Source organism: Cololabis saira, chromosome 12 (assembly GCF_033807715.1).
Source record: "Cololabis saira isolate AMF1-May2022 chromosome 12, fColSai1.1, whole genome shotgun sequence".
In the NCBI taxonomy this organism is placed as follows: Eukaryota; Metazoa; Chordata; class Actinopteri; order Beloniformes; family Belonidae; genus Cololabis; species Cololabis saira.
In genome coordinates, this window is record NC_084598.1 from 28,402,529 (window position 1) to 28,426,655 (window position 24,127).

Below are 24,127 nucleotides of genomic sequence, written 5' to 3' on the forward strand. Positions count from 1 at the left end.
GCTCTCCGTTTAGCGGCAAGATTGATGAGGTTAAGGCTCCCAACCAGGGAGCCAAATGGTGTCAAAACCAAGGTGTTGCTTTGGAAGAACAATCCCTCAATGGGCTACCATTGAGAAGCGCTGGTTATTGGCGAACGCAACAGGAAACATACTTGGATAGACACAAAAACTCTGAAAGCTGATGTAAAATCTTGCTGATGTTGTTTGGACTCTTTAACAATTTAGGTGAGAATGTTAGGGAAGGATAGATGCTGCTTTGTGGACAGGAATGCACTGCAAATCCCTCAAGACGCTAAATGATGTACATGTGGATTTATTACTGTAGGTCTGTATAAATCTAAGGTTGGCCTGAACTCCAGGGAGAGGTTAATGGATTACAAAGGGATGTGGTATCGAACCTCAGAGAAGTTTATACACCTCATCAATATGTGAAACGCTATTGATCATTTGGGCCTAGATAAATTAAATTCATACACTTGACAACGCATGGCAATATTCAGAATGACCTGCATTAAGAAAAAAAAACGAGGCTTTTTCTTTGGCCTGGCCATGGAAAGCTGCACATTTAAGATATGGTGAGGGCTATTTTTCTCCTTTATTGTTCAGGTTCTAAAATATCCTATAGTTTTTTTGTACGTTAAAGTCTTAGAAGCCTTGGAGAAAGATGAGCTAAAACACAGCCGTTAAGAAAGAGGGCAACAAAATGCACAAAATTAATGTCCAATATGACCAAAAAAAAACCAACTAAAAAAACATGTTTACATTACATTAATGAGCTGTGACAGAAAACAGTTTGATCTGTTTATGTTGACAGTAAAGAAACCCACAACCATCACAAGTCGAAGCTCACGGCTGGAAATGATTGAAACCAAACTTCAGGCCATTATGTCCAAAACTGTCCAGCAAAATTCTTGCTGATTAAAAAGAAATAAATGAGAACATGTTGAATGATTTTTTTTTTTTTTTTTTTTTCCTCCACGGGCAAGTTGTGAGTTGCCACTCTGGTCAGCCGCATTATGACAAAACAAACAAAACTTTTAGACTCGTCTGGTTCACAGGCTGTTATGAAGTTTAGCTCCAACAACAAGCGGGCAGTAAGACGCTTTGATCCAGAGAAAATGATCCTTGGATGACCAGAATATGTGCACAGGCCCCGAGGAATACTCGTGCAGAATGGAAACAAGTTTTCTGAACCCTTCATTGGCTCCAGAGCGGAGTTACCTGAAGACAGGCCACCGAATCAAGGGTACGTTAACCTTTATTACGCAACAAACGTACATCTCCAACCTAAATGTCTATAAAATATGGGTAGTGTTTGTCCCTGACTTTGCCAGCAAATATAACCCTATAGAATATACATATACTGTATATAAATAAAAGGTCAAACATTTCAGAGAAGTGTCGTACTAAATCAAAAGCCTTTTAAATTAGCAGTAGCATGTACATTTTGTGTAAGATAATTTGTTATTCAATCAATGAAGATATGAAAAATCATTCATATCATATGATTGAATAACACCCTGGCTGGGGTTGGCTAAAGGTGTTTCTGTGTGGAGTTTGCATGTTCTCCCCGTGTTCCCTTGGGTAGCTAATGTGAGCTACCCTCACAAATGCAGCGGTCCTGGGCTATACATAAAGATATTAAAAAAAAAAAAAAAAAAAAAAAAGATACGAAGAATCATAAGTAGAGTTAAAGCAGCTCATCTATACTTGGAGTACATTCTTGTTGTCCTCATGTATCGTATGGTGAACCTGAAAGGAGAACGGCATTAACGGTTGTAAACCGATGCAAAGATAAGCTGGTCTCAGATGTAATACAACGGAAAAAAAACTTTCCTTTGAAACCACCTCAGGATCATCCCCACAATACAGGCATGGTAACAAATGTTTAGCTTTACAATTAGACGTTTCATCTTTTCTTTGTCTGTTCCTCAATGTGGATTATAGAAAGATTATTGTTAATTAAAAGTAAAGTTTAAATGTGTAGGATTCAGCAGGCATCTAGTTGCAATTAAAAGTTAGAGGTTGTTTCTCCTTTCTGGGAAATTACATACCAACAAAAACATAGATGTGACGGTTTGGGTTTCTGTCAGTAGCTTTCGTCTGCATTTCCTCGACTTCCTGCATGTACTGAAAGTTGAAAAATAAATCGTATTTTAGGCGGTACTAATGCTGAAGAAAAGACAAGCCACCCACGGAAATAAACAAAAGGTAACTATTTACACGTCACTTAGTCATTTCTGGAGAGAAAGCTGAATGAGAAAACGCTGAAAGTCCCTACTCTGTCATGCCTTTACATCATTCAGCATTTTGCAAACAGGGCACGCAAATACTTCATTTGTATTATATTTAGAGCCACAAATGCATAAAAGTTCATTGAGAGAGTAGACTAAACGGTCAAAATGTATGTCTAAAATCTGCAGGTGCCATTTTAAGTTTCAATGTTGGTAAAATTACTTGAAAGAGAAAAGTTTCCCATTTTTAAGCAAAGTATAAACATCAACTTTTACACATGCATCAAAGATTTAAAAAGCTCACAACAAAATGCCACATACAGTACAATGAAGTGGGGTGTGTAATGCCGTGTAATGTGTTTAAAGGATCTGAAATAAGTGACATTTTTATTGAGAATTAAAAAAAAAACAAAGTTTATTATAGCTCTGTCCAGGATTTAAACAGTGTTTAGCGAGTTACAGAGAGGATCTAACAGTGAAACTACAGTGGTTGTGAAGCATATCGATTCAGTATTTCTTTTAACAAGTTATTCATCCACAGAAAAAAAAAGATTTTTCTAATACATCCAAAAAATAGATTTACAGCATATCGCTAGGTTGTCTCATCATTCACTCCTCAACCTCAATCAACACAACAAAACCTAATCTGTAGGTCAGGACCTGTGTCTCAGAAATGTGCAGCGTCCCCGTATCTTTTCATCGCTCTTTAGACGGCCATGTGATGGAGGTGGAAATGGCACAAGAGCTGATATCCTTTCTTCTCACCCGGGGACTCTTCTTGTCAGCTAGAGACACAGTGAGTAATTCAATAAGTCAAGTATTCATTCATTACTTTCCTTTTCAATCATGGGGTATTTTTCTTTTTTTTTTTTTCTTAACTTCCCCCATCCACCTCCACACTGAAAAAAAAGAAAGAAAAGAGAAGAAAGTAATACAAGTTCTGCAACTTCCATCTGTGGCAGCGCTTGTGTCTTACTGCAGCTTAATTACAAAATATTGGAGCCGTTTTCTGTAAAGATTACTCACTGTAGGAAGCCCTACATAATTTGGACCGGAGGGTTTGTCACAGAAAATAATACAATACAACTGGGCTTTCTGTATTAGATTTCCGCTTTTAGCCTCCTTGACATTTCAAGCTGCATGAACTAATACATCTGTTATTTGTTGATCATTTGATTATTAACATACTTCACAAACCAAATCAGCTGCCCTGCTGGAGACACAGATACAGCTCAGCAGACTGCCTGGGTTTTCTCGCCTGCCGCGCACAAACACACTCAGGAAGATGCACAATTCAGCCCTCAGTGAAAAAGGAAAGCGGGGGAAAAACATTTATCTTCCCCTTCTGTGAGCATATGAGCACTCTGACACCGGCATGGAACAAAGCCCGTCATCACATTCTAATCTCGAATTTCAGGGCTTTTATTTCACCCAAATGCCACCCTGCTGGCCTTGTGAATTATTGACAGACTGACACCAATGCAAAAGGACACATAAAAGAGGCTAAGAGCTAAGGCCCTGGAAGAGCCTGTCCTTTCCTATTGCCATCAACGGGGAGACAAACTCTGGTGATGCTTCACTGGAAGCTCACGGTAACTTAGAGACTGAAGCAACATATGATTCCTGACCCACAACTGCACTTTAGAGCAGAGGGATCCTGTGTGGCACCAGTTCTTTGGTCTGGATAACAGCCTTAGTACAATTACAAGGACACCAAGGCAAAGCTGGGAATTATCTGATGGAATCATGAAAATGAGAAGCACTAAGTCACACATGGTTAAAACTGCAAACAGGCTTTCAAAGTCATTCTGACTGGACTATTGTTTGTTTCTCTTTCTAAAGAGACAACAGGACGTGGAACTCGGGCTTGGCATGCACTAGTTTTATTTGGGAGATCAAATAAAAACTGTGGTGAGCCTCGTGTCACCAGACACGCCAGTATCTGTGAGTTGTGAATCTTGTTACACCCACACCGACTCCTGACTCTGCACGACATTAAAATGTTATGGAAAAGTACAAATAGGTAGTGAAAATGAAGTTAAAAAATGAGCAGCGTGTGCGAGCGGCGAGGAGGAGACAAGCAAAGTCGTCAGCAGAGATAAGAATTTGGGTTTTACAGAATGTTTTCATGCTTTTTGATCTAATCAACCTCGCTCTCGTTGCTGGCACCCTCGGGTCGCCTCAGTTTGTCCACCTGTTCGTTAATCTGTCCATCTCCACCCCGCCGATCCTCTGTCTGCATGCTTAGACCCTCTTCTTCCTCTTCCTCCTCCTCCACGCGGTCGACGTCATCCTCCTCCCTGTTTTCCTCCTCCCCCTGCACCTCCATCCGGACCTGGTCCGGGGGCAGGGCTGTGCTCAGGCTCGCCGTGCAGGGGTCTCCGTTGATCCCGTGGGCTCCATCTGGCCCTCCCAGTGCATCCTGGGGGCTGTGGTGTCCGTCCTTGATGGGGGAGGAGTTGGCAGACTCGTTGCTGACAGGTGAGATGTCGCTGCTGCTGTTGGTGTGGTTGATGGTGGGCGAGCTGGACGCTGAGGGCGGCTTCAGGGGAATCTGCCATGAGGGGATCTTGGGAATGGCAGGGGTGGAAGGGAACTGCCTCCTGTGGAATGTGGGGGAGTCAGGTGGTAGACAAGAACGTTGAAAATTAGACCTTAATCAGCCTTATCACAACTTTCATTCAAACGTTTGACGCAAACAAAAAGGTGTGAAAAGAGCCTTCCTACGAAAACGTGGTATTCTTCACACACAAACCTATATATAGTCGCCTCTGTCAACTGTTGAGTAAGAGCACAACCTTCACAAACCTTTGCATTTTAGCTGCCACAGACCGTCTTAGTGCATCTTAAAGGGGACCTATTATGGCATCAAATACCTATTTTAAACAGGCCTTGAATGTCTTAAAAACAAGCTTTTGATTGTTTTTGCTAAATAAATTAGAAATTCAGCCTCTGAGCCATGTCTTTATCTTCCCAGTCTCTAACCTCCTTCTCTATGTGGGATTCTGGTGGGCGGGGAGGCTGATAATGAGGCACTCTGCTGATTGGCGATACACCGCTACGAAAAAATGCCAGAAGCTCCGGCCGGCGGAGTTAGTTGTGGGCGTGGTTTCACGCATCGCTCCCGTCGTCACGTAACGACAGGAGCAGAATCTGAACGGCTCGTAGAAGCCACATCACACTGGACGGCTCATCCGGGCGGCTGTACAGACACTGTAGAATTTGGTTGCTTTCCTCCTTCTCTGAGTCGGCAGGCTGAGGGGAGACCACTTTATATATGTTAAAGCAAGAGAAAACATGTGTTTCATAATAGGTCCCCTTTAAATTTAAATCTTTTTTCCTTTTCTCCAAACAGACAGATGTTTAACACACCTGGTAAACATTTACCCCCCTTGCACCCACTCTAGCTTTTAAGATAAAAAAGAGAGGAATAGATGAGGGGAAGAAATTCTTTGCTGACAATTAGGATGAGTTGATCAAGAAAAGTACACATTTAGAGGAGGATGGTGATTTTGTTTGCCAGAAAACTCACTGTTAGAGCAAGGAAGAATTAAATAAAGGAAGTGACAAAGGAGTGATTACTGATTAGAACGTAAGAGAGGAACAAAACATGCTCAACTAGACAGTTCTGAGGCAATTTATGTCCTTGCCAGTTTTCTGATATACACTCTTACTTCAAGCTTCATTATAGACACTGATACATAATCATGCATGCTAATGGGCCCGACTGAGCCGGGCTGTGCCTGATTAGGCTGAGCAAGAATGAGGGGACATCAAGCAGTATACAGTGAGACTTTATCACAACACTAACAACAGCAAATTGTCATGAACATTGCAGTTGCAAACAGATTTTACAATAAAAATGTATTTACTTGATGTGACCGGTTTTTCCTTAGTACATTTTTTCTAATATTTTTGTAATACTTCACCTGAAATTCGAGTGCAGCTATTGTGCACATTCTTCCTTTGGTTATTGCTTACCAATAAAAGCTTAAAAACACAAGACTGATGTCTGGTGCGGTGTGTGCAGTGCTGCCATCAAGTATGCATTTTTCAAAAGGAAAGTGACATAATGTGTTCTTTTGTGTAGAGTTTTCATACAAAACTTTCAGGCGGAGTTCTGTAGAGAACAAAAATGCGTCCTCAGGTGAAAAGTTTTTCCCCAAGTCAAAGATATATATATTTTTAATGGCAAATGCATTCAAAACAAAGTTTTTAAGAACGCTATTCCTTCAATGAGCTTAAGTATTAATAATAAAAACAATATTTTCTCCTTTATTCTCAGTTTAAGTAAGTTGTTCCCCCTTGATGTGCTGCGTAGTCCAGTCCAGTCCAGCACCCATCACTGTGGAATACATGTTTGAGTGAACCAGTGAGGAATATTAACGTGGATGTGACGGGACATGAATGATTCATAAGCTTGTACAACCACCTTCAGCAGCGGTAACGTTAAGTTTCTATATGACCTTGTTACGGTCTCATGTTGTGGAGGAATTTGGCTCCTTGTTCTTCTTCTTCTGCTGCTTCAGTTCAGTGACGTTTTGGGCACAACATTTCCACCAGGTTGAAGTCAGGATTTTGGGCCACTGCAACCCGAACAGTTGCATCATGTTTGACTCTGAAACTACTCTGGTATACAGAGTTCATGGTTGACTAAATAAATGCAAATTGCTCCAGTTGTGAAGAGAAAAACAAACAAAACAAAAAAAAAAACCTTCAAGCACCACTGTGCTTGACAGTTGGTACAAGGCGTTGTTTTTTTAGTTTATTTATCTTTTGGCTGATCTACTGTATTTTGTCTTTGCCAGACATAGTGCTGCATCACGTCCAAATAATACCTGCTCCTGAAGTCTTGTGCAGCCAAACTAAGCCAGTCAGCTACTTTAATCGAACCTTTTAGTGCCAACTGGTATATATGTATATCTGTGTCGGTATCTCTAACTAAGAAGTTTTCAGCTACATGTTTTATGACCCTTTTCACCACAAGCCCAAACATTCTGGTCAAATATTAAAGTTGCTTATATGTAACTAGTGGTGGTTGAGTCTTGTCTTTACCTCTTAAACCAATTAAAAAAAGAAACAAACCAAACAATGTTTGAGTAGACTTTTTGTTTGATTTGCGATTTGAGTTTGAAATCTAGCATCTTTTTGGTGTTTTTTTGTTTTTCAATTTCTGAACTTGCAGAAATGTCCACCCCTGGAAGGACTGGCAATCATTTTCATTTTCACTGATATGAAGCCTCTCAAAGTTATTCACAATGATGTTCTGTATAATGGTGTGATAAAGCTGTATTTTGCTGTAAATTGCTTAATCATCTTTCCTAGAAAATTGCTCCTCTAATATCATTGCTGATATTTTTCCTCTTTGGCACAGTGTTACAGACCTGAGTGCACCAGAGCAGGAAACTGTCTAAACTTCTGCTTTTGTAGAAGTGGTCATACTTAGGGATACCCACTTAATGGAGTGCACTTGATTAACAGCACCTGGTTGCTACTAATTTTTAATCTTAATTAGCCTCTCAAAGGTAGTGTGTTCATAACACGCTAACGCAAATTGTGCTTAACACCACTATTTTTTTTTAACGCGTGATGAACAGACGGGCGTTTTCTGGAAATATGACCCTTGGGCCAATCAGTAGGTTGGAGAAATGAGAGGCGATGCAGCTGTAAGAGACTGTAGAATACAACACAGGCAGCATCAGTCACGACACCTGCAGGATTCCTGAAGTGTGGTTTTGAAGCCTCTTTTTTCCAAAAACTAGAAAATACATTAAAAAAAAACAAACAAAAAAAAAACGTAGTTTTTCCTTGTATGGCGTGCTACTATGTTGCCCTTGAAGCCGACGAGAACGCAGCCACCTTATGCAATCAAAGTTTGTTGTGGCTACCAGCTCCTGCAGCTGACCCATGTCAGAAAAAACATATTGCTTTATATAAATTCAGCTGATGCACAAAACAATTAACCCCCTTCAGAGTTGTCAAGGATGTGGAATCAAATGACCGTTGTAACCAGGCTGTAAATATGTCTATTAAAAAGAAGGGGTGGTTAATTGGACAGTATTTTGTGTTAGAATTACTCTGATCAACCTCAGTTCTTTCTCTCTCTATAGCCTTGAAATCTAGACGTCGCATTAGCAAATCTAAATGTGCTTTTCTGGTGCGTCTAGCGCTCTCAGCCGTTGGTGCTCATTATATATGCCCAAAAAACTGGAGTGAGTCTGTGGGCGGCCTAAACATGACGATGACAGAGCCGCGGCATAATCTGAATGTAAACAGTGTAGACGGCTGCAGCTGAGGATAGACTGGTTTCTGTCGCTCTGAATACATCACCTTCTTCGTTGCTCTGATTGACCAAAGCACTGATCAACTGCACAGAGGCAACCGTGGGATGGGGAGGCGCTATGGATCATTTTCAGACCCTGCATCTTTCTACATGAGGGTCAGACCTATCAGGCTACCCCCTCTGGGCTAATCTACACAACAACCATTTGTTTCAAGCGAGGATAATTGTCTGCCCCTGTATTATTGTAATTTTAAAATATTTTTTTAAACTAAACAGAACATAAAACATTATTTGTGCAATTAATCGTGAGATAACTATTAAAATCTTTTGATTAATTAAATTAAAAACTTGAATCAATTGGAAGCTCTAATCTTAATTTCTATGCGAGTCTTAAGCAGCTTTTCATGCACTGCTTTTCCATTTTGATGTAGTTTTGGCTGAATAAATCATGACAATGTAATAAGTTGTGCATTGGCTTTTGTTTCGTTTGAGGCTGCTTTTACATCCTGGTGAGGACCAGACGATGTCTTGTGTTATCTTCTGGTACAAAACCATAGGAATTATAAGATTCTTCTTCCTTTTTCATGACTGTATTTATCTGGATCTCCACGTATTATTTTGGACTGGTTATATTTATACAAATCATTAATGTTTATGCACCACTGCATCAAGGAGATTGTGGTTTGTTTCTGTTTATCACTGTCAAATACTTCAAATGGACTGCATTAAGGAAATCAAAAGTGTCAGAAACAACATGTGCAAAGCCTTTCATACACAACACACTTGGGCCGCTTCATGTGACAGGGGTCTGGATAACTTTGTTACCTGCTGAGCAGTAAGCCTTTCAAAGAGACAATCTCAGCCTTCAGATCTCCAACTGTTTGGCTGTCCAATATGCGATTGGTCGAGGACGATGCCTGAAAGAAAAATATAGGTGAGGCACACAAGCACTGTTCAGGTCACACGCAGGATCACAGCACAAAGTCACCTCAGGTCTTTCAGTAGCTCCTCTACGCTTGGTCTCAACTACAGAAAATATCAAAACCTTATTTAAAGAAAGTACAGGCAAGGTAAACAAATGGGGTAAATGCAAATGTTAAAAGCCGCATGTTTTTGCGCAGTCATCAGTCTCCATAACAACCTGACAAATGCCCACTGTGGGTGATGATGCCAGGAAGTCTAGTGAGTGTGAATCAAGCGGTTTTTACATAATTTTCCATACTATCTAGAAAAGATTAGGTCAGTGTGCAGTGTTTTGGATAATAACTATCTTGAACAATGGCTACATTCATAAAGACAGACCAAAGCTTAGCAGTTTGTTTTGTTCTTTTTGTCTTTTATCAAAGGCTTGTGTTATCTCTCTCTCTCTCTTTCTCTCTCTCTCTCTTACACGCGCGCGCGCACACGTATACTGGTGCAGCATGAAATGCTACAGGGTATAATGGAAAAGTATTTGAATGGCAAATTGCAGCTGAAAAACTGTCTCTGCAGCACTTTTTTAGGGATAGGCTGCACTTATGACAAGATGAGCTATAAAAAGGCAAGTTTTGACAAAGGTCTGGAGAGGGGAGCAAATCTGAAGACAAATGTACTGAATATAAACCCTGCTGGAAAATTTGTAAAATTAATGACAATCCTGGCAACTCAAAATGGCGAGAAAAAGCCTAAAATGCACACACCCAAATAGTTGTTTGATTTTCTGTATGTCAGTAAAGTAGAGGTACCCGAAGACACACAAAGGGTCAACTGATAATCAAAATAGGAAACCTCACTTGTTGGACAAACTGCATTTTGACTTTTGCAGCCTGTGGAAAGGAAGGAGGCAAATCCTGGCCATGACACCCAAACGTCTGGAAACATCTGACTGCTACTCATTCCTAGCCTCTTCTCAAACAAAAAAAGCAAAAACATATGCGAGAGTTAGAGGACAGACCGGAGGGATAAGAAGGAGCAGACAAGGGAAAAGGTGAGATAAAAAGAAAAGTAAAAGCTGTAATTAAGACTCTCCTGACTCAACGGAGGAAGCTTGTTAGGAAGTGTGGACCCCCTATCGAGGGGAGAGGGATAACTTGGACTCTTCTGCTTGTAATTAAATCTAAGAGAAATTAATTGAATCACATCTGAAAGAGATCAGACTCATTTACGGTGGATGGAGGAAGGCAGAAGAGGAGAAGTGAGGGGAGACAGAAAAAGAGACGAGGGGGGAAGGAGTTTTTATTTATTTATTTAAGCCCTTATCAGCTCCTAAAAGCTCCCTGATAAGGAGCAGTGTTTGAGAAGTGGTGCATTGGAGGCCTGCTGAAGACACTCTTATTACAGCCGTCACCTCATTAGAACCATCTTAATCCCTCGCCTCCCCAAGGCACCCGTATAATAAGGCTCAATTTTGCTTCTCTCTCATTTTACGTTGAAAAAAATTAATTGCTATAAAGGCTGAGCTCAAAAATGTACAAGGCACAGAACCAGTTGAGGAACAGGCCACATTTCTGGAAATAACTGAAATGCAGTGATTCCTATATACTTATGTCGCCTAACGTAAGAAAAGGCGGCTTTCGAGTAGACGTGTTAACCACTAGCTACATTCATAATATGCATTATCTACAGAGCAGCACCATATAATATCTCAGATCAAGGCTTGTCACACAACACTAACTCTGACATATGTCTTATTAAGCCAGAAGAAACCTAATTAAATGTTGGGCCAGGACTGAATTTCAGCTCTGAGATACATTATGCCAGTGTGTATGCACACAGATTGTGTGAGAATCATATCTTAAGTGCACTGGCTGCTTGGGTGGAGGCTGAGTGGTTGGGGTATCAGTGACTGCAGAGATCTGAAGAATGTGACGTAATTAAAAGACCACACAAATGTGTGAGTTCTGATGGGAAATTACATTTCAAGGAAAATTATTTTACTGAAATTAAAAAGACGCTTGTGTCTTGTTAAATCAATCCATTCATTATCTATACCTGCTTCTTCCTACTCTGGGCCACAGGGTCTGCTGGAGCGTCTCAGGTGAAAGGCTGATCTGGGTTGTAGCTCTGGACAGGTACAGTAGATAACACAACCGCACAGGCTAACACTCACTATATGTGAGTGTTATTGCTGTGGGACAAAACCAAAGTATATCTAGAGAATACCCACTCAAGCTCAGGGAGAACATGCAAACTCCAGACAGAAATTATCCAGCCGAGATTCAAATTAGTAACCATCGAGCTACAATGTTACTTTGGGTGATCAATTTCTAGTTACTGTTAAAGTGCATATTTAATCAAATAGTTTGTCTTCTGAAACTTAAAAACAGCATTTTAACTCATGTGCATTTTGTCCAGCAGATGTTTTCTTTAATTTGCTTAAAAAGATAAAAATAAATGTAATTTGGCCTTCTTGGACGCAGACTACATTTAGTTGAATGAAAGCAATAACTATCATCCTCTGCAGGTGCGATGACAACCTTTTTCTGTTCCAAATAAAACTCAGATTTGTACATAGTACTGTTCCCCTTAGCTACACAAATTTGACCTCCAAATTGTAATCCAGCATTTTCCTCTGTTTCCCTCCTTGAAACCACCAAAAAAATAATTCAAATAAGTACAAGTACTCTCACGTCTAATTTATTTTCTCAGATTTCTGGCACACAGCTCACCTCCTAACCTGTATGTGCAGGGCTGTAAAGACTCCACTTATAACTGCACGTTATTTTAAAAGGCTTCATGCATGAACCCGCAACCAAACAAGTGAATCAACCAGCCAACCAGTCAAAAACATTAAAGTTTTTTGGTCGCACCACTCTGATAGTGGTGCGACCAAAAAACTCATTAACCAGAAATGTGCAGTCTTGCTTGTGTGTTTTTACCAAGTAAATGCGGTTCAAAGAAAAGATTTGTACTAATTGGTTTAAAATCCCTTTAACTAATATGTCTCAGGTTGATGTTTGGGTGTGACAGAGGTCAAACCGTTCCTGGGGGTTTAAAAAAGAAAAAATGAAAGGGAAAGGAAAAAGAAAAAAATGCATAATCACAAGCATAGAAAAACAGCATCATCACCCAAGGACTGCAGCGCATCTGGCTAAATGAAGATAAATGCCTTTGGACCATTAGCAACAAGATAAGATCTTTAACAAGCCTTGTTTAAGAGTGTCTGAAGGCAAATTAATTCACAGTTATACTGCCGGCAGACAGTGTGTTTTCGTGTAACACATGTATATTTATGATGGAATTAGTTTCAAAACGAAGTCCCCAGAGGAGTGTTTTTGAGTGGAAACATTGGAACAGCGCAATTGATTTCACTCTATTTATGCACTTTCCCACTGGCACTTTGTCTTGTGCAAGCATGGAGGCAGTTTCTAATCTTCTATGTAGTATCCACTAATAAAGAGAACGATCAGTGAGTTGAGACAGCGGGGCAAACACAGCTAACAGGCAGATTTGTAATGATAATGGAGCAGAAATAGACTCAGCTGTGTAAGATCATGGATTAATCTTTCTGAGGCAAATCCATCCTAAACAGCAGTGGTTATATATGGCAGCATGTCCTTATAGTGCCATAAGTAAGAAAACTGAAATCTGGAAATGTACAGCATTGGCCTGTGCTCCGTGGGTGTGTACGTTCGGATGCGAGTCAGTCTGGCTAAACTCACTTCCATAAAGAGGTCCCAGCTTTGGGAGCAGCAGACACACTCCGCAATTGAGTGGTTTCAAACTATGAGAAATGTTTACTTAGCAGCCGAGGAAACAGAAGTCTCCATGTGTTTTGGGTTAAAGGCACATTTCCATGTTGAGAGGTATAATTGCTAAGCGTGGCGCACTTTAAGCAGCGTGGTGCAGCAAACCCTGAAAGCCGCAAACAGTGAATGATAAGTAGCTCCCCAGCTGCAACATGTGTTTCTCATCAAACATCCTGGACCTGAAAACAATTTCTCAATTTCCCCCATGGCCTGAGACAACGGAGGGTCTTGTGCCGACTCACAGGGAAAATTTAAGATCAACACGATATCTATAAAGCAGAGTTTATGATTTGTTTAATGGGTGTTTTGATGGGAAATATACTTTTTATACACTGCTGCTATCCAACAAGGCACTCATAGCAAATGAAGTGGACCTTTTAATCCAATCTGTGATTTAGTTATGACAAATGAACAGAAATAACATCCGTTGTCCCCTTATACTGGAGGGAACTCATTGTTTTAAGTGGACCTCTTGTCTGCCTGAGGAACAACTTCAAACAGTACCTTTTCAAAGCCGCAAGAGGTCAAATCAGAGTACAACTAAAAGTTCTCACACATTCTGATTTGGGCCATGACCACTTTCTACAACATGCTGAAATAATTCTGATACAGCGACAACTTAAGCCGTGCATCGTCACTTTTTGATGAACCTCAAACAGGGAAAGGATACATACTTTTCTCTCTTGATTGTGCCAAAGCAGATGTGTCCACATATGTTTTCCTGCAATATCCAGATGCTACAGTTGCATACCCATGTGCTTAACAAGCTGTGGACATAAAACATTGTCTAAGATTGTCTCTTCCAGGGCAATTTTTAGAGCCTCAAGATCATAAAGCGATTTATGAGCAGTGTTATAAAAATCAAGCAACATTTCATCCCTGCACATAAGTTTTGAAAGTGATCAATTAATGGGATTCACCTAAACACAATTCTGAGTAGATTATGGATACTGTCTATAAAAATCAAGGCAAAGAGAAAAGGTATGGTAAAAGATTATGGTGGCATGATGAGATGCACCTTACTCTTTTGTAGCTTGTGTTCTGATGATATACAGTATAATAAGGCTGTCTGTCTTGGTTGGTTATGACTCAGGCGGAGTAAAAGATTTGAATGCAGGAGGCCTCGAGAAGCCTCATCTCCTTCCTCATAAATCTGGAGATTTTAACCTGCAACTTTATGTTTACTGAGCCCCTCTGCAATTTCAAAGTTAGTGCCTGTCTGGCTTTCCTCAAAAAACATTAATCACAAAATAACAGTCCCTAAAGGTGCAATCCATAACTCCTGTGTCAAAACAAAAGCAGAGCTTTGTACGCTTCTCTAACCTTACTGGTTTAAGTTCGGGGCAAAGCTGTAAGATCATTGAGTGAGATGATCATGTTTAGTGCTGCTGCGAACTTCTGCTTTCAGAGAAAGAAGAATTGGACTAACCAGATATAATTCCTGATTTACAGCTCAGTAACAATGTCTTAGTGTGTAGCTTGAGGAGTTTAAATGGGAAAGGCTTTGACGGATGCTGAGCAGCTGATGGGTAAGTAGCTACCGTACCTCTGCCGCAGCCAGTTCCTGAGACAGCTCCTGGATCCTCTGCTGCTGCTGGATCAGCAGCTCCTGGACAGACACCAATGTTTGCTGAAGCTGGCTGACTGTGGAAAACAAGCAGGATAACAGACTGTAAATTCATTATTAAAAAAAAACAAACAAACAAAAAAACATCTAGTCTTTGATAAGGTTATTTCAGTAATTTAAAACTGATTATTTTCTTTCCAGAGATGATGACAGAACTGATGAGGCTTAACTTGTGTCACTGATCAAAGCTGTCCTTAAAGAATTGTAATCAAAGCTAATACCCGGTAACTTTAGCTGCAGTTTTTTTGGTCCAAGGCGTTGGGGGTAGAGGGGGTGAACATAGGATGGAGGTATTAATCTCTAGTGTCTGAACTTAAATTAAATAACAGTCTCTAACCTTCCATTATCCACCCAGACACTGCCTTCTAATGCATCTTAAATCCTCAAACGATCAACAAAGGAAAAAACAAGGCTCTCATTTGGGAGGAGGCTGCCAGACAAAATGTCCCCCCTAATCCTAATAAATATTGTTCTTTTTCCATTGACTTTGAAGATTGAATTAGTTCAAGTGTTGGTGTTGGACAAAGGTGTATGATTTCAAATAACACCAGGCACAGTTTGTTGCCCCCTGCTTCCAGTCACACGTGTATTACCAAACAATGCATTAAGTTTCCCCGAGCTGATTATATTACAGAAAACCAATAAACATTCATATAAATCATGGGCGTGTAAAGTGTTAAATCAAGCCTAATAGGATTAACATCAACAGATATTGTGGCAGTCCACTAGTGAGGTTGTCAGGCCAATGGTTAAAAGCCTGAGCTGCAGCTGGCCGGACTGGAAGCAAAGAACCCTCCTCTCATATTAACCCAGGCTGGGACAAAAGACGGAGCCTGACCGGGACCTGGGTTTCTTTTGAAAAACCAAGACAGACAAAATATTTGATCCTTCAAAAGAGGCTAATATCTTGTAATAGCACCTGTGTTTAAATGGGTGGGGTTGTATCAATATAGGTGGGGTGCTGAAACGTTTGATCTTTTCATGTTTGCAGAATCTTACAGAATACGAGTTACAGCACGATGGTTGGCTGGAGCCAAACACCATCGTGCAAATAATCTGAGGTTAGCTGCGCGGTTTGTGATCCAGAGTGTGGCCGACCTTTCTGAAGACAGCAATAAAAGTAAAATACTGGCTATCCGTGCTTTAAAAAGGTGTTACTATAACAGGGTGTGCCCTCCAGATCATGAGCTGCCCTATTAGGCTTTGAATACAGTTTACCACAAAGCAGCTTTTCCAGATGTCTGGGTCACTCTGCCAGCCTGCAACGCTGCGTCTGTGAATTGCCATTGACACCTCGTTTTTTTCTAACACTTTTTCAGCCAAACGGTTCGCAGCCCAACTCTTCACAGCTCTCCACAAAAGTTGAATCCTTTACACTGCTCAAACACTTGACGAAAATGCATAACTTCTTCCTTCAAGTTATTACAGATTCGAAGCCAAGAATATTAATTAAGTCAATGACTTTGGCCGGGCATGAATCAAAAGGAAGCAGTAGCTGCAATGTGTTAGCGTGCATGAGTGTGTGAGAGAGAATCAGAGACAAGATAATGTGTGAGGCTTGCAGCTGCTGCGAGGAGGGTGCACATTGTGTATTCAGTAAATTATTCAGTAAATACCTTGCTATAATGTATACTACATATGTCCAGGCCTGTCTCTGTTTTTAATGGCCAGCTGGTCACCAATATGGTTCCCACCAACAAAGAGTACCTGAACAGCCACACAATTCCATTACAGCCCGGGTCTGCTGAAGGAGTTCCAAGATCCATTCATTAATTGTCTGTGAGAAGTTGTAGGCAAATCATAATGGGAGTCAAAGCCCTTACTCTTGAGCCGAGGCTGGAGAGAAAGACTAATGTAGTCCCCATTCAAAAGGATACATCACCTCATTGCGCCTGGCACTAGAGAAATACATGAACTTTAACAAAAAGAGGTTCGTGCAATTGGCAGGAGTGAGGCAGTCAGTTGCTATTACTCAGTGCAGTGGAGAGAGAGAGAAAGAGAGAGAGAGAGAGAGAGACAGAGAGAGAGAGGGACAGAGAGAGAGAGGGAACGGGAGGGAGACAAAGGGAAAGCAGGGGGAGAAAACTCAGTGTAATTGCAACCCCTCTCCCCAACTGTTAACCACAACAGTCATTAACTACAATAGCAGCTTGGCTACTGAAGTCATAGCAAATTAGTTCTATGCATTGGCTGAAGGAAGAGCCGAAGGAAGAGCAACTCTTCCTTTTTTTTTTTTAATCAAGTAGAATTTTACCTTCTCACTGACATTTTTGTATGCCTAAATCGTATCCTTGCTATCACTTTTTGAGAATTTGCAAACTGGCAAATCTCCAAAAAGTGATAAGTGGGGCAAGACTGGGCAGTGCAATAGCCACGGGAAATGTGTTTGCATAGTTGGGAAAAATCGACCATAAAAAAGCATATATTTGTTAATCAGATTCAATGCGGCACACCTTGCACGCCATCTCACAACTGCTACCTTCCATCTACCTCACCCAGCCAGGAAACAATAACATGGGTGTGACTGGATAGATGATAACAGCCACATTTTTTATCTGTGGGCCCTTGAAAAGGATTGTAAGCCCAAAATATCAGACAAAAGATGTTTGAATTTAAAGGTTATCATCATGATTCAAGATTGGAGCTTTTTTTTTTTATTATATAACTAAACTGATTCAAAAAAAGAAAAAGGTGAAAAAGGAAAGGCGCTTTACATGTGCAGAAACGCACAATTTCTCAAACACACAGGGTTTGTAAGTTTGTAAGGGTGTGCCAGTACACATTTCTTTGTTATACCTACAACAAAATTAATAGCAGACCTGCTTAAAACGTAATTTCGTGAGTACAAACCGATCTGTGTATTTTACAAGAACATACAAAAAAAAAACTAATTAAGTAAGAAACTGCTACTCAATTCTGTTACTGAGTTTTTCCAACACAAGCACTGACTTCTCCCCGCTCAACTCTAAGCCCTGCAGAGCAGCGGCCATGCCATTGCGCTGTGAACCTGAGCTAACACTCATCGTTATTTTGCATGTAAGCACAGCTGATATCAAAACACAGAGGTTGCCAAAGGTAATTATTAGTTAAGGTCACATTTGTGGAATTAGAGCATGGTGATTGACATGTAGTCTTAATGGGCACTACTTTGGTTGCCATATCTGACTCATTGTGTTCCTTGATAACAGAAAAATAAATAAATAAAAAAATAACAGGAAATAATAACAGCTTTATTACGGCGTCATTCGATTTACACATAATATCAGAGCAAAGATAGAAGGAGAGAAGAAAACTAATGGAAACTGCTGACACTGGTTGACAATATATTGATACAAGTTAAAGTCCAATTCTATAGTTATATGCTATAACACTACTAGTGTTATTTTAAATTTACATAGAAAGATTTATGCCTATATCATCATTTCATCTGAAAATACTGAGGTATGTTTTGGGTTTATTTGTACCACATCACCTGGCCTAACTATGCAAGTGAGGTAACATTCTTTGAGTAATTTAATCAAAAGTACAACTGAAATAAATACACAAATGATATTAAAGATGATTCTGCCTTAAAATAAAGATGAATGCATCTTTGGCTAGTTATTGTTAGGTTTGTATGGTTTAATTGTTGCCATTTATGTATGTATGTTGTGCATGTTTGTCACTAAACGCAAACAAAAACTGCTTACATTTGAATTAAAATAGCTGGACTACAAACATCCCTGGAATGAAAATATGAAAAGCCTTTTGGTGCCAATTATCACAGACATAAATCTTATCATACACACTTATCTTTTATGCCAATTTTGTAATAATGTAACTAACACTTCCATGGTTTGATTGATGTGCTCTTATCTTAAGTCTTTCAAGTGTTTTTTTTTCCTGCAAGTTGTTTGATGCAACTCTGCTGGACTCGCCTCATTGTTGGCTGCTGATGTTAACCTGCTGGCTGTTAACACTGACTTTAGACTCATTTTCTTTGGAAAACTACACCCTCTCAGCAACAAAACCAGAATGGACTTCTGGTACGTGCAATGAGGCAGGCTTGCCTGGTTCTTTCGTTAAAAAGTTGAAAACATCGCAAGTTGGTGAAACTTGTCCAAACTCCAGTTCTGTAGCAGCATTGACCTTAAAGATGCTTTAGGTTTCTTATAAATTTCTGCATAAATAAAGCATATGAAAATGTATCATGATTATCAAATAGTTGTTTTTCTACTAAGCCAGCTGCCTCGGATGTGGATTGCAACCTTTCAGGGGAAAACACTCCAGTTTAATACTACTGCTAACAAGATCAAAGTTTCTCCGAGTGCCACTCTCATTTACGCCTCCCTGGATTTTTAATTATCCCAACGAAGAGCCAGGAAAGCATCTCTCCCCATCTGACAGCCAGGTTGAGATTCCTCACCTGTCCAACATGGGAGCCGCACCTGTCACCGTGCACTTAATCACACTATGGCCAGTGCTAACCCAGACTCCACATGCTGCACACACCAACACAAGAACACACATACACCACACAAAATTAAAATGAACTTTCTGCCCACCTACGGGGGAGAGGGTGGCTGATGATGATGGCGATGGAGGTTTGGACGGGGGTGAGTTTGTTGCAGGGGGAGACGGATGGAGAAGGGGGGGGTGAGAGGGAATAGGTGGGGGGTTGAGAAAAGTTGTCATTTCCCAACTCCTCATTAATATTCTGAGGTTAAGAGCTTTTCAGCGAAACTTAATTAATTGAGCCCGAGCCTGACAGTAAACAAGCAATTTCAAATTAAAGCGAAATGACAGCGGCGTCATTTGTTAAAAACGTGCGGGGCCCCCCGATTTTGGCGACAGATAAATGAGGGAAAATGTTAAGGAGGGAGAAAGTGATGAAGATATTAATCTTCACCTGTCTGTGTCAGCGTGCCACTCATTGCCGCAATGTTGCTTTCCATCCTCTGCAGATGCTTCTTGTCCTCTCGGCTCCCCATAATGAGGGGAAGGATGTATTTCTGCAATTAAAAGCGTGGCACAATATTAGACTTCTCTCTGGTGGAAAAGGACGGAAAGATGAGGAAAGGACAGGGTAACTCAGACATGGCAGAGTAAGGTCAAAGGTACAGTTTATTAGATCTGCGCCTCGCTGTCCAAACGACGTAGTAGGCGTGTGAATTTCTCCCTCAAACAGTCAAAGCAGTTGATAGTATCAGTGAATAAACATCTAATTTTCAAACCAACGTCAGGTAAGAAAATTCTAAAACAAATTTGCCATTTAATTCGACAAGCAGATGTGTAAAATACAGTATATCTTAGTTTAAATTTCTACAATTGTAGAGCAATAATAAAAAAAAAACCCTAATGAATAATGTCAAACTGAAAATTACATTTCCTGCCACAAAAATGTATTTTATCTGAAAAAGAATAATGAAAGCAAGACAGGCCTATGGAGAAAATACTGAAGTTATTCTTAAGCCTGAATTATGGTTCTGCGTCAAATCGACGCCGTGCCTACGCCGTCACCGTGATGCCGTCGTGAACCCTTCGGACTTCTCCGTCACTCCATTTCGCCGTGGTGCAGTACCCCCCGCGACCGCTAGTTCGCGATCTTTTCCTGAATGGTTTATCCGACTTTTCCGGTCACAGTGAATGAAAGAGATAAGGACAACTATTGTGCAAAAAAACAAAACATAAAAAATACACGAAGAAAAGAGCGCTGAAAGTTCACGACTGCTTCAAACCAGAAACTGGAAATGCGTTACCAAGCTACCAAGCGAACCAATCACAGCCCTCTCAGTCTGCGTTTGGTCTGCGTCGCTTTGACGCGTAGTTACAATTTTTGGGAGGTACGCGTCAGCGACAGCGTCAGCGACAGCGTCAGCGACGGCGTGTGGTTAGGGCTGGGCGATTTTGGACAAAAATAAAATCCCGATTTTTTTCTCTGAAAACTCGATTTTCGATTTCGATTTTTTTGGCAAAACCACAAAAGACAATGGAATAAATTGTTTCAAATATTTTATCTTTATTTTTAAAGAAAAATAGCAAACACATTTCCCTATTGGGAATGAAGTGCAATTGAAAGATACTGTAAATCCTCCTTGAGTTTAGTAAAGTGACAACATTTACAATTTTCTTGACCAAACAAAGATGACTAGACGAGCTCTGTCTGTAATGAAGCCAGCTGCAAAAAAGGAAAATCGATTTTCCGATTTTCCTTTTTTAACATCGATTTTGATTAATAAATCCGATTTAGATTTAAAATCGATTAATCGCACAGCCCTATGTGTGGTACGCGTCGATGCTTACCATACGCCGTAGGCACGGCGTCGTTTTGACGCAGAACCATAACTGAGCCTTAAGAAAACAATGTTACTTGTGATTTCTCTGCCACCGAGTAAACCTACGATATTCATATGAGAACGTTTGTAATCCAGTCTACCAAGACCATAAGCTTATTAGCAGCTCACTTGGCCCCTCGACAGATTCACAAAATAATATCAATCCACACCAATCTGCTTTTCAAAATCACAAAGGATAAATAGTGGAATCCCTCGCTGTCTGTTTCAATTCTCTGTCTGGTTTTCTCTCCGGCTCAGGAGGCAAGCAGCCACACCAGTGCAAGTAATAAACACTTTTTAGGGAAAAAGATTAAATGGGTGTCAACACGTGGTAATTAATAAGTGGGTTGCTGGGAGTGTGGTGTTTACAAGGTGCACCATAACATAAATAAAGTATGGCCAGAAGCCTGGACATATGGTGCGACTGGCGCTACACTCTGGTGACATGACAGCAACCTGCGCTGTCCCACCAGGGAATCCCACCTCCCAGGTGACTTGTGAAAAGCAAACAGCGTTGCATGGTGCAAATAGTGGAGCTGGTAAAGTGTGGGTTTTTGTCTGCTGAGACAGACCCTGAATGTGCATGAACAGCCTCATGAAACGCCATGTAAAGGGGGATGAAAAACAGGATACAAAAGAGGCAAATGTATGTGCTTACAGTATACGTTCCTGACGGGGTCAGGGTGGCATATGTACATAAATGTTATGTGCTATCTTTCTCTATCTTACACACAAAGTGGACGAGTCTGTCATAGAGGCAAAGAGCTACCACCAGAACTCCTGTCCTTCTCTAAAAAGAGAGTAATGGTTTCCACATGCCATTTAGACTATTACTAACAACCACTGTGGGATTAATGTCGGGGGACAAAGGGCCTCATGAGCTCATGTTCAAGGGCTGCTAAGCCCGATAAAAACCAGGGTGATTATTATTAGATTGTAGGACGTCCAAAAAAATGGTTTTGTGCTATGCTGGCATTTTTTTTTTTAAGAGAAAAAAAATGTTTGAAAGAAGGGCAAGTTAAAAAGAAGGGGTTCAAATGAGATCATGCTTTGACGTACAGCAGGGTAGCTTTAATAAGAAAACCAGAGCGGTGTTACGCTCTGCAGAGGCGCCGTTAACTCCAGCAACACAATTCATCATAAGCTGATGTCTACCATGTTCTATGTAATACAAGGGAATAAATGGAAAAAATTGATTTTTAGTGTGCATAATACAATTTTTGACAATTTTTTTTACTGTGAGACAAATGCCACCAAAGACGGAGTAACTTGCCTTGTACAGCTGATGGAAGCCAAATGCGATGCCCACCATAATGATGGTGAGGGCGCCGTAGTCTCTCCATCTGTAGCCTGCTAGATACAGCAAAGGATTAGATTAAAACACAATCTTTAGAAACTACAATGATTATAAAACATTTCGTAGTAGTAATAATGCATTCTTATATATACTCCTATAGTGAGGAACAACACAGGCAAGTGTTTTCACAAGGAACTATAAGAAAAAAAAAAAACATGCTCATATACTACTGAAAATACAAATAAAGTAAAGCCAAAGAATTTCTGCTTCTTAAGACATTTCCTTTCCTGTTCTGTTCTTACGTCGAGGACACACGTTTGCTGACTGACAGACAGTGAAAGTTCGGCGTCATCACAGAAGCCGTCATCACAGAAGACCGGCTGTCTGTCAAGGTGATAATTCCCCTCTAAAGAGGCATTTAACTAAAACTGTCAGTACATAACAAACATGTTCAGCAGCAAATTAGTGAGATTTTAGTTCATTTACTTCAGAGGTGCCAAAATGGATAGGGCATTATAAGAAGCTCGTAAAATACACAACTGACAATTACAAGTCTGATTTCACCTAATGGGCTACGCGGTACTTGTTTATAGGCTCGAAGTAAGTAAAGGACATTGATCATATGTCTTTGCACTTGTTATTTTACATGCAAATAAAAGTGACCCACTCAAACGGGACTATATGGCATATTTTCAAGGTGAATGTTGTTTTATTTTCCCTTACTCAAGGGCATGTCTCACTGATGTTGCAGAATTAAGTGCTCCTTCGGCCTTTATTATCAGAAATTTGGAACCATACCTCAACCTCAGTCTGATAACCACATACACATTTCTGTCCCCATCAACGTTACAGCTGGGACGGACAGTCGCCTATACAAAAATACCATCCAAAAGGCCTGGGAGCCCTTGGGATGGGTGGTTGACCCTGAACAAGCTTGCACTGCATCACCAGGGGCCTTTCACTTGCTCCTTCCCCCTACTTTAGGACCTTTCATTCTTCCCCTATCTTTCCCTTTTTCTATACCACTTCCATACTGCCATCTTTCCTTTTTTTATTTGGTCACTTAAGCCAGTCTCCATCCCCCGTTTTTCCAATCTCCTTTCAAATTTATTGGGTTCAGTGGAGGCCTTCCTGTCCTTCTACTGTGTGGAAATAGGGATCAGAGTATCCATTACTGCGACAGAGATGGATGTGGGTCCCTGTGCACCGTACCCATAAGAAGGACATCAAAGGGAGGTAGCCCCCTCTTTTCAGCATGACCCCCCATACAAGACTCCCCGCTCTCACCTCATTATGCAGCTCCCTTATAGCCATTTTGATATAAAACCCCCCACAATGGACGGAGAGCTGCAAGTCTCCCTAACTACATGGCCATCCCATCAACATCACTTTCATTACAAAACATGAGATGCCGGGGGAGTCAAGGACAGTGTGGTAATAAATGAGGGTGGAATACATCTGGAATCATTGTCATATGGGTTAAGCATTACGCGGACTTCATTCTGCATTGGTAAATCAGTGGACAACACTCACAACCTCTTGAGGTAATAAAGATACAGGTTGTGGTGTGGAGCGCTGCCAGGGTGGAAGCCCCTTGAAATCAGAATGGCAAGCGTCGTCATAGATTTAAGGTACATCTGCCTAT

At 40.7% G+C, this 24,127-nt stretch overlaps 1 protein-coding gene across 6 annotated transcripts in view; it reads right to left on the reverse strand.

The window, feature by feature from the left end:
- Positions 1-2,631: 2,631 nt before the first annotated feature.
- pex14 (peroxisomal biogenesis factor 14) overlaps positions 2,632-24,127 on the reverse strand; it is a 49,048-nt gene continuing 27,552 nt past the window's right edge. For 2 of the 6 annotated variants that reach the window (XM_061736363.1, XM_061736368.1), the window contains 6 exons: positions 22,459-22,538; positions 19,760-19,862; positions 14,791-14,888; positions 9,343-9,434; positions 4,384-4,837; positions 2,632-3,019 (listed from right to left, as the gene is read on the reverse strand). In XM_061736363.1, the coding sequence (XP_061592347.1) occupies positions 2,996-3,019; positions 4,384-4,837; positions 9,343-9,434; positions 14,791-14,888; positions 19,760-19,862; positions 22,459-22,538 (851 nt within the window). In that variant the 3' untranslated portion in view covers positions 2,632-2,995. Of the gene's footprint in view, positions 4,838-9,342; positions 9,435-14,790; positions 14,889-19,759; positions 19,863-22,458; positions 22,539-24,127 lie in introns of all 6 variants that reach the window. The other 4 variants (XM_061736364.1, XM_061736365.1, XM_061736367.1 and 1 more) reach the window with 4 other exon arrangements.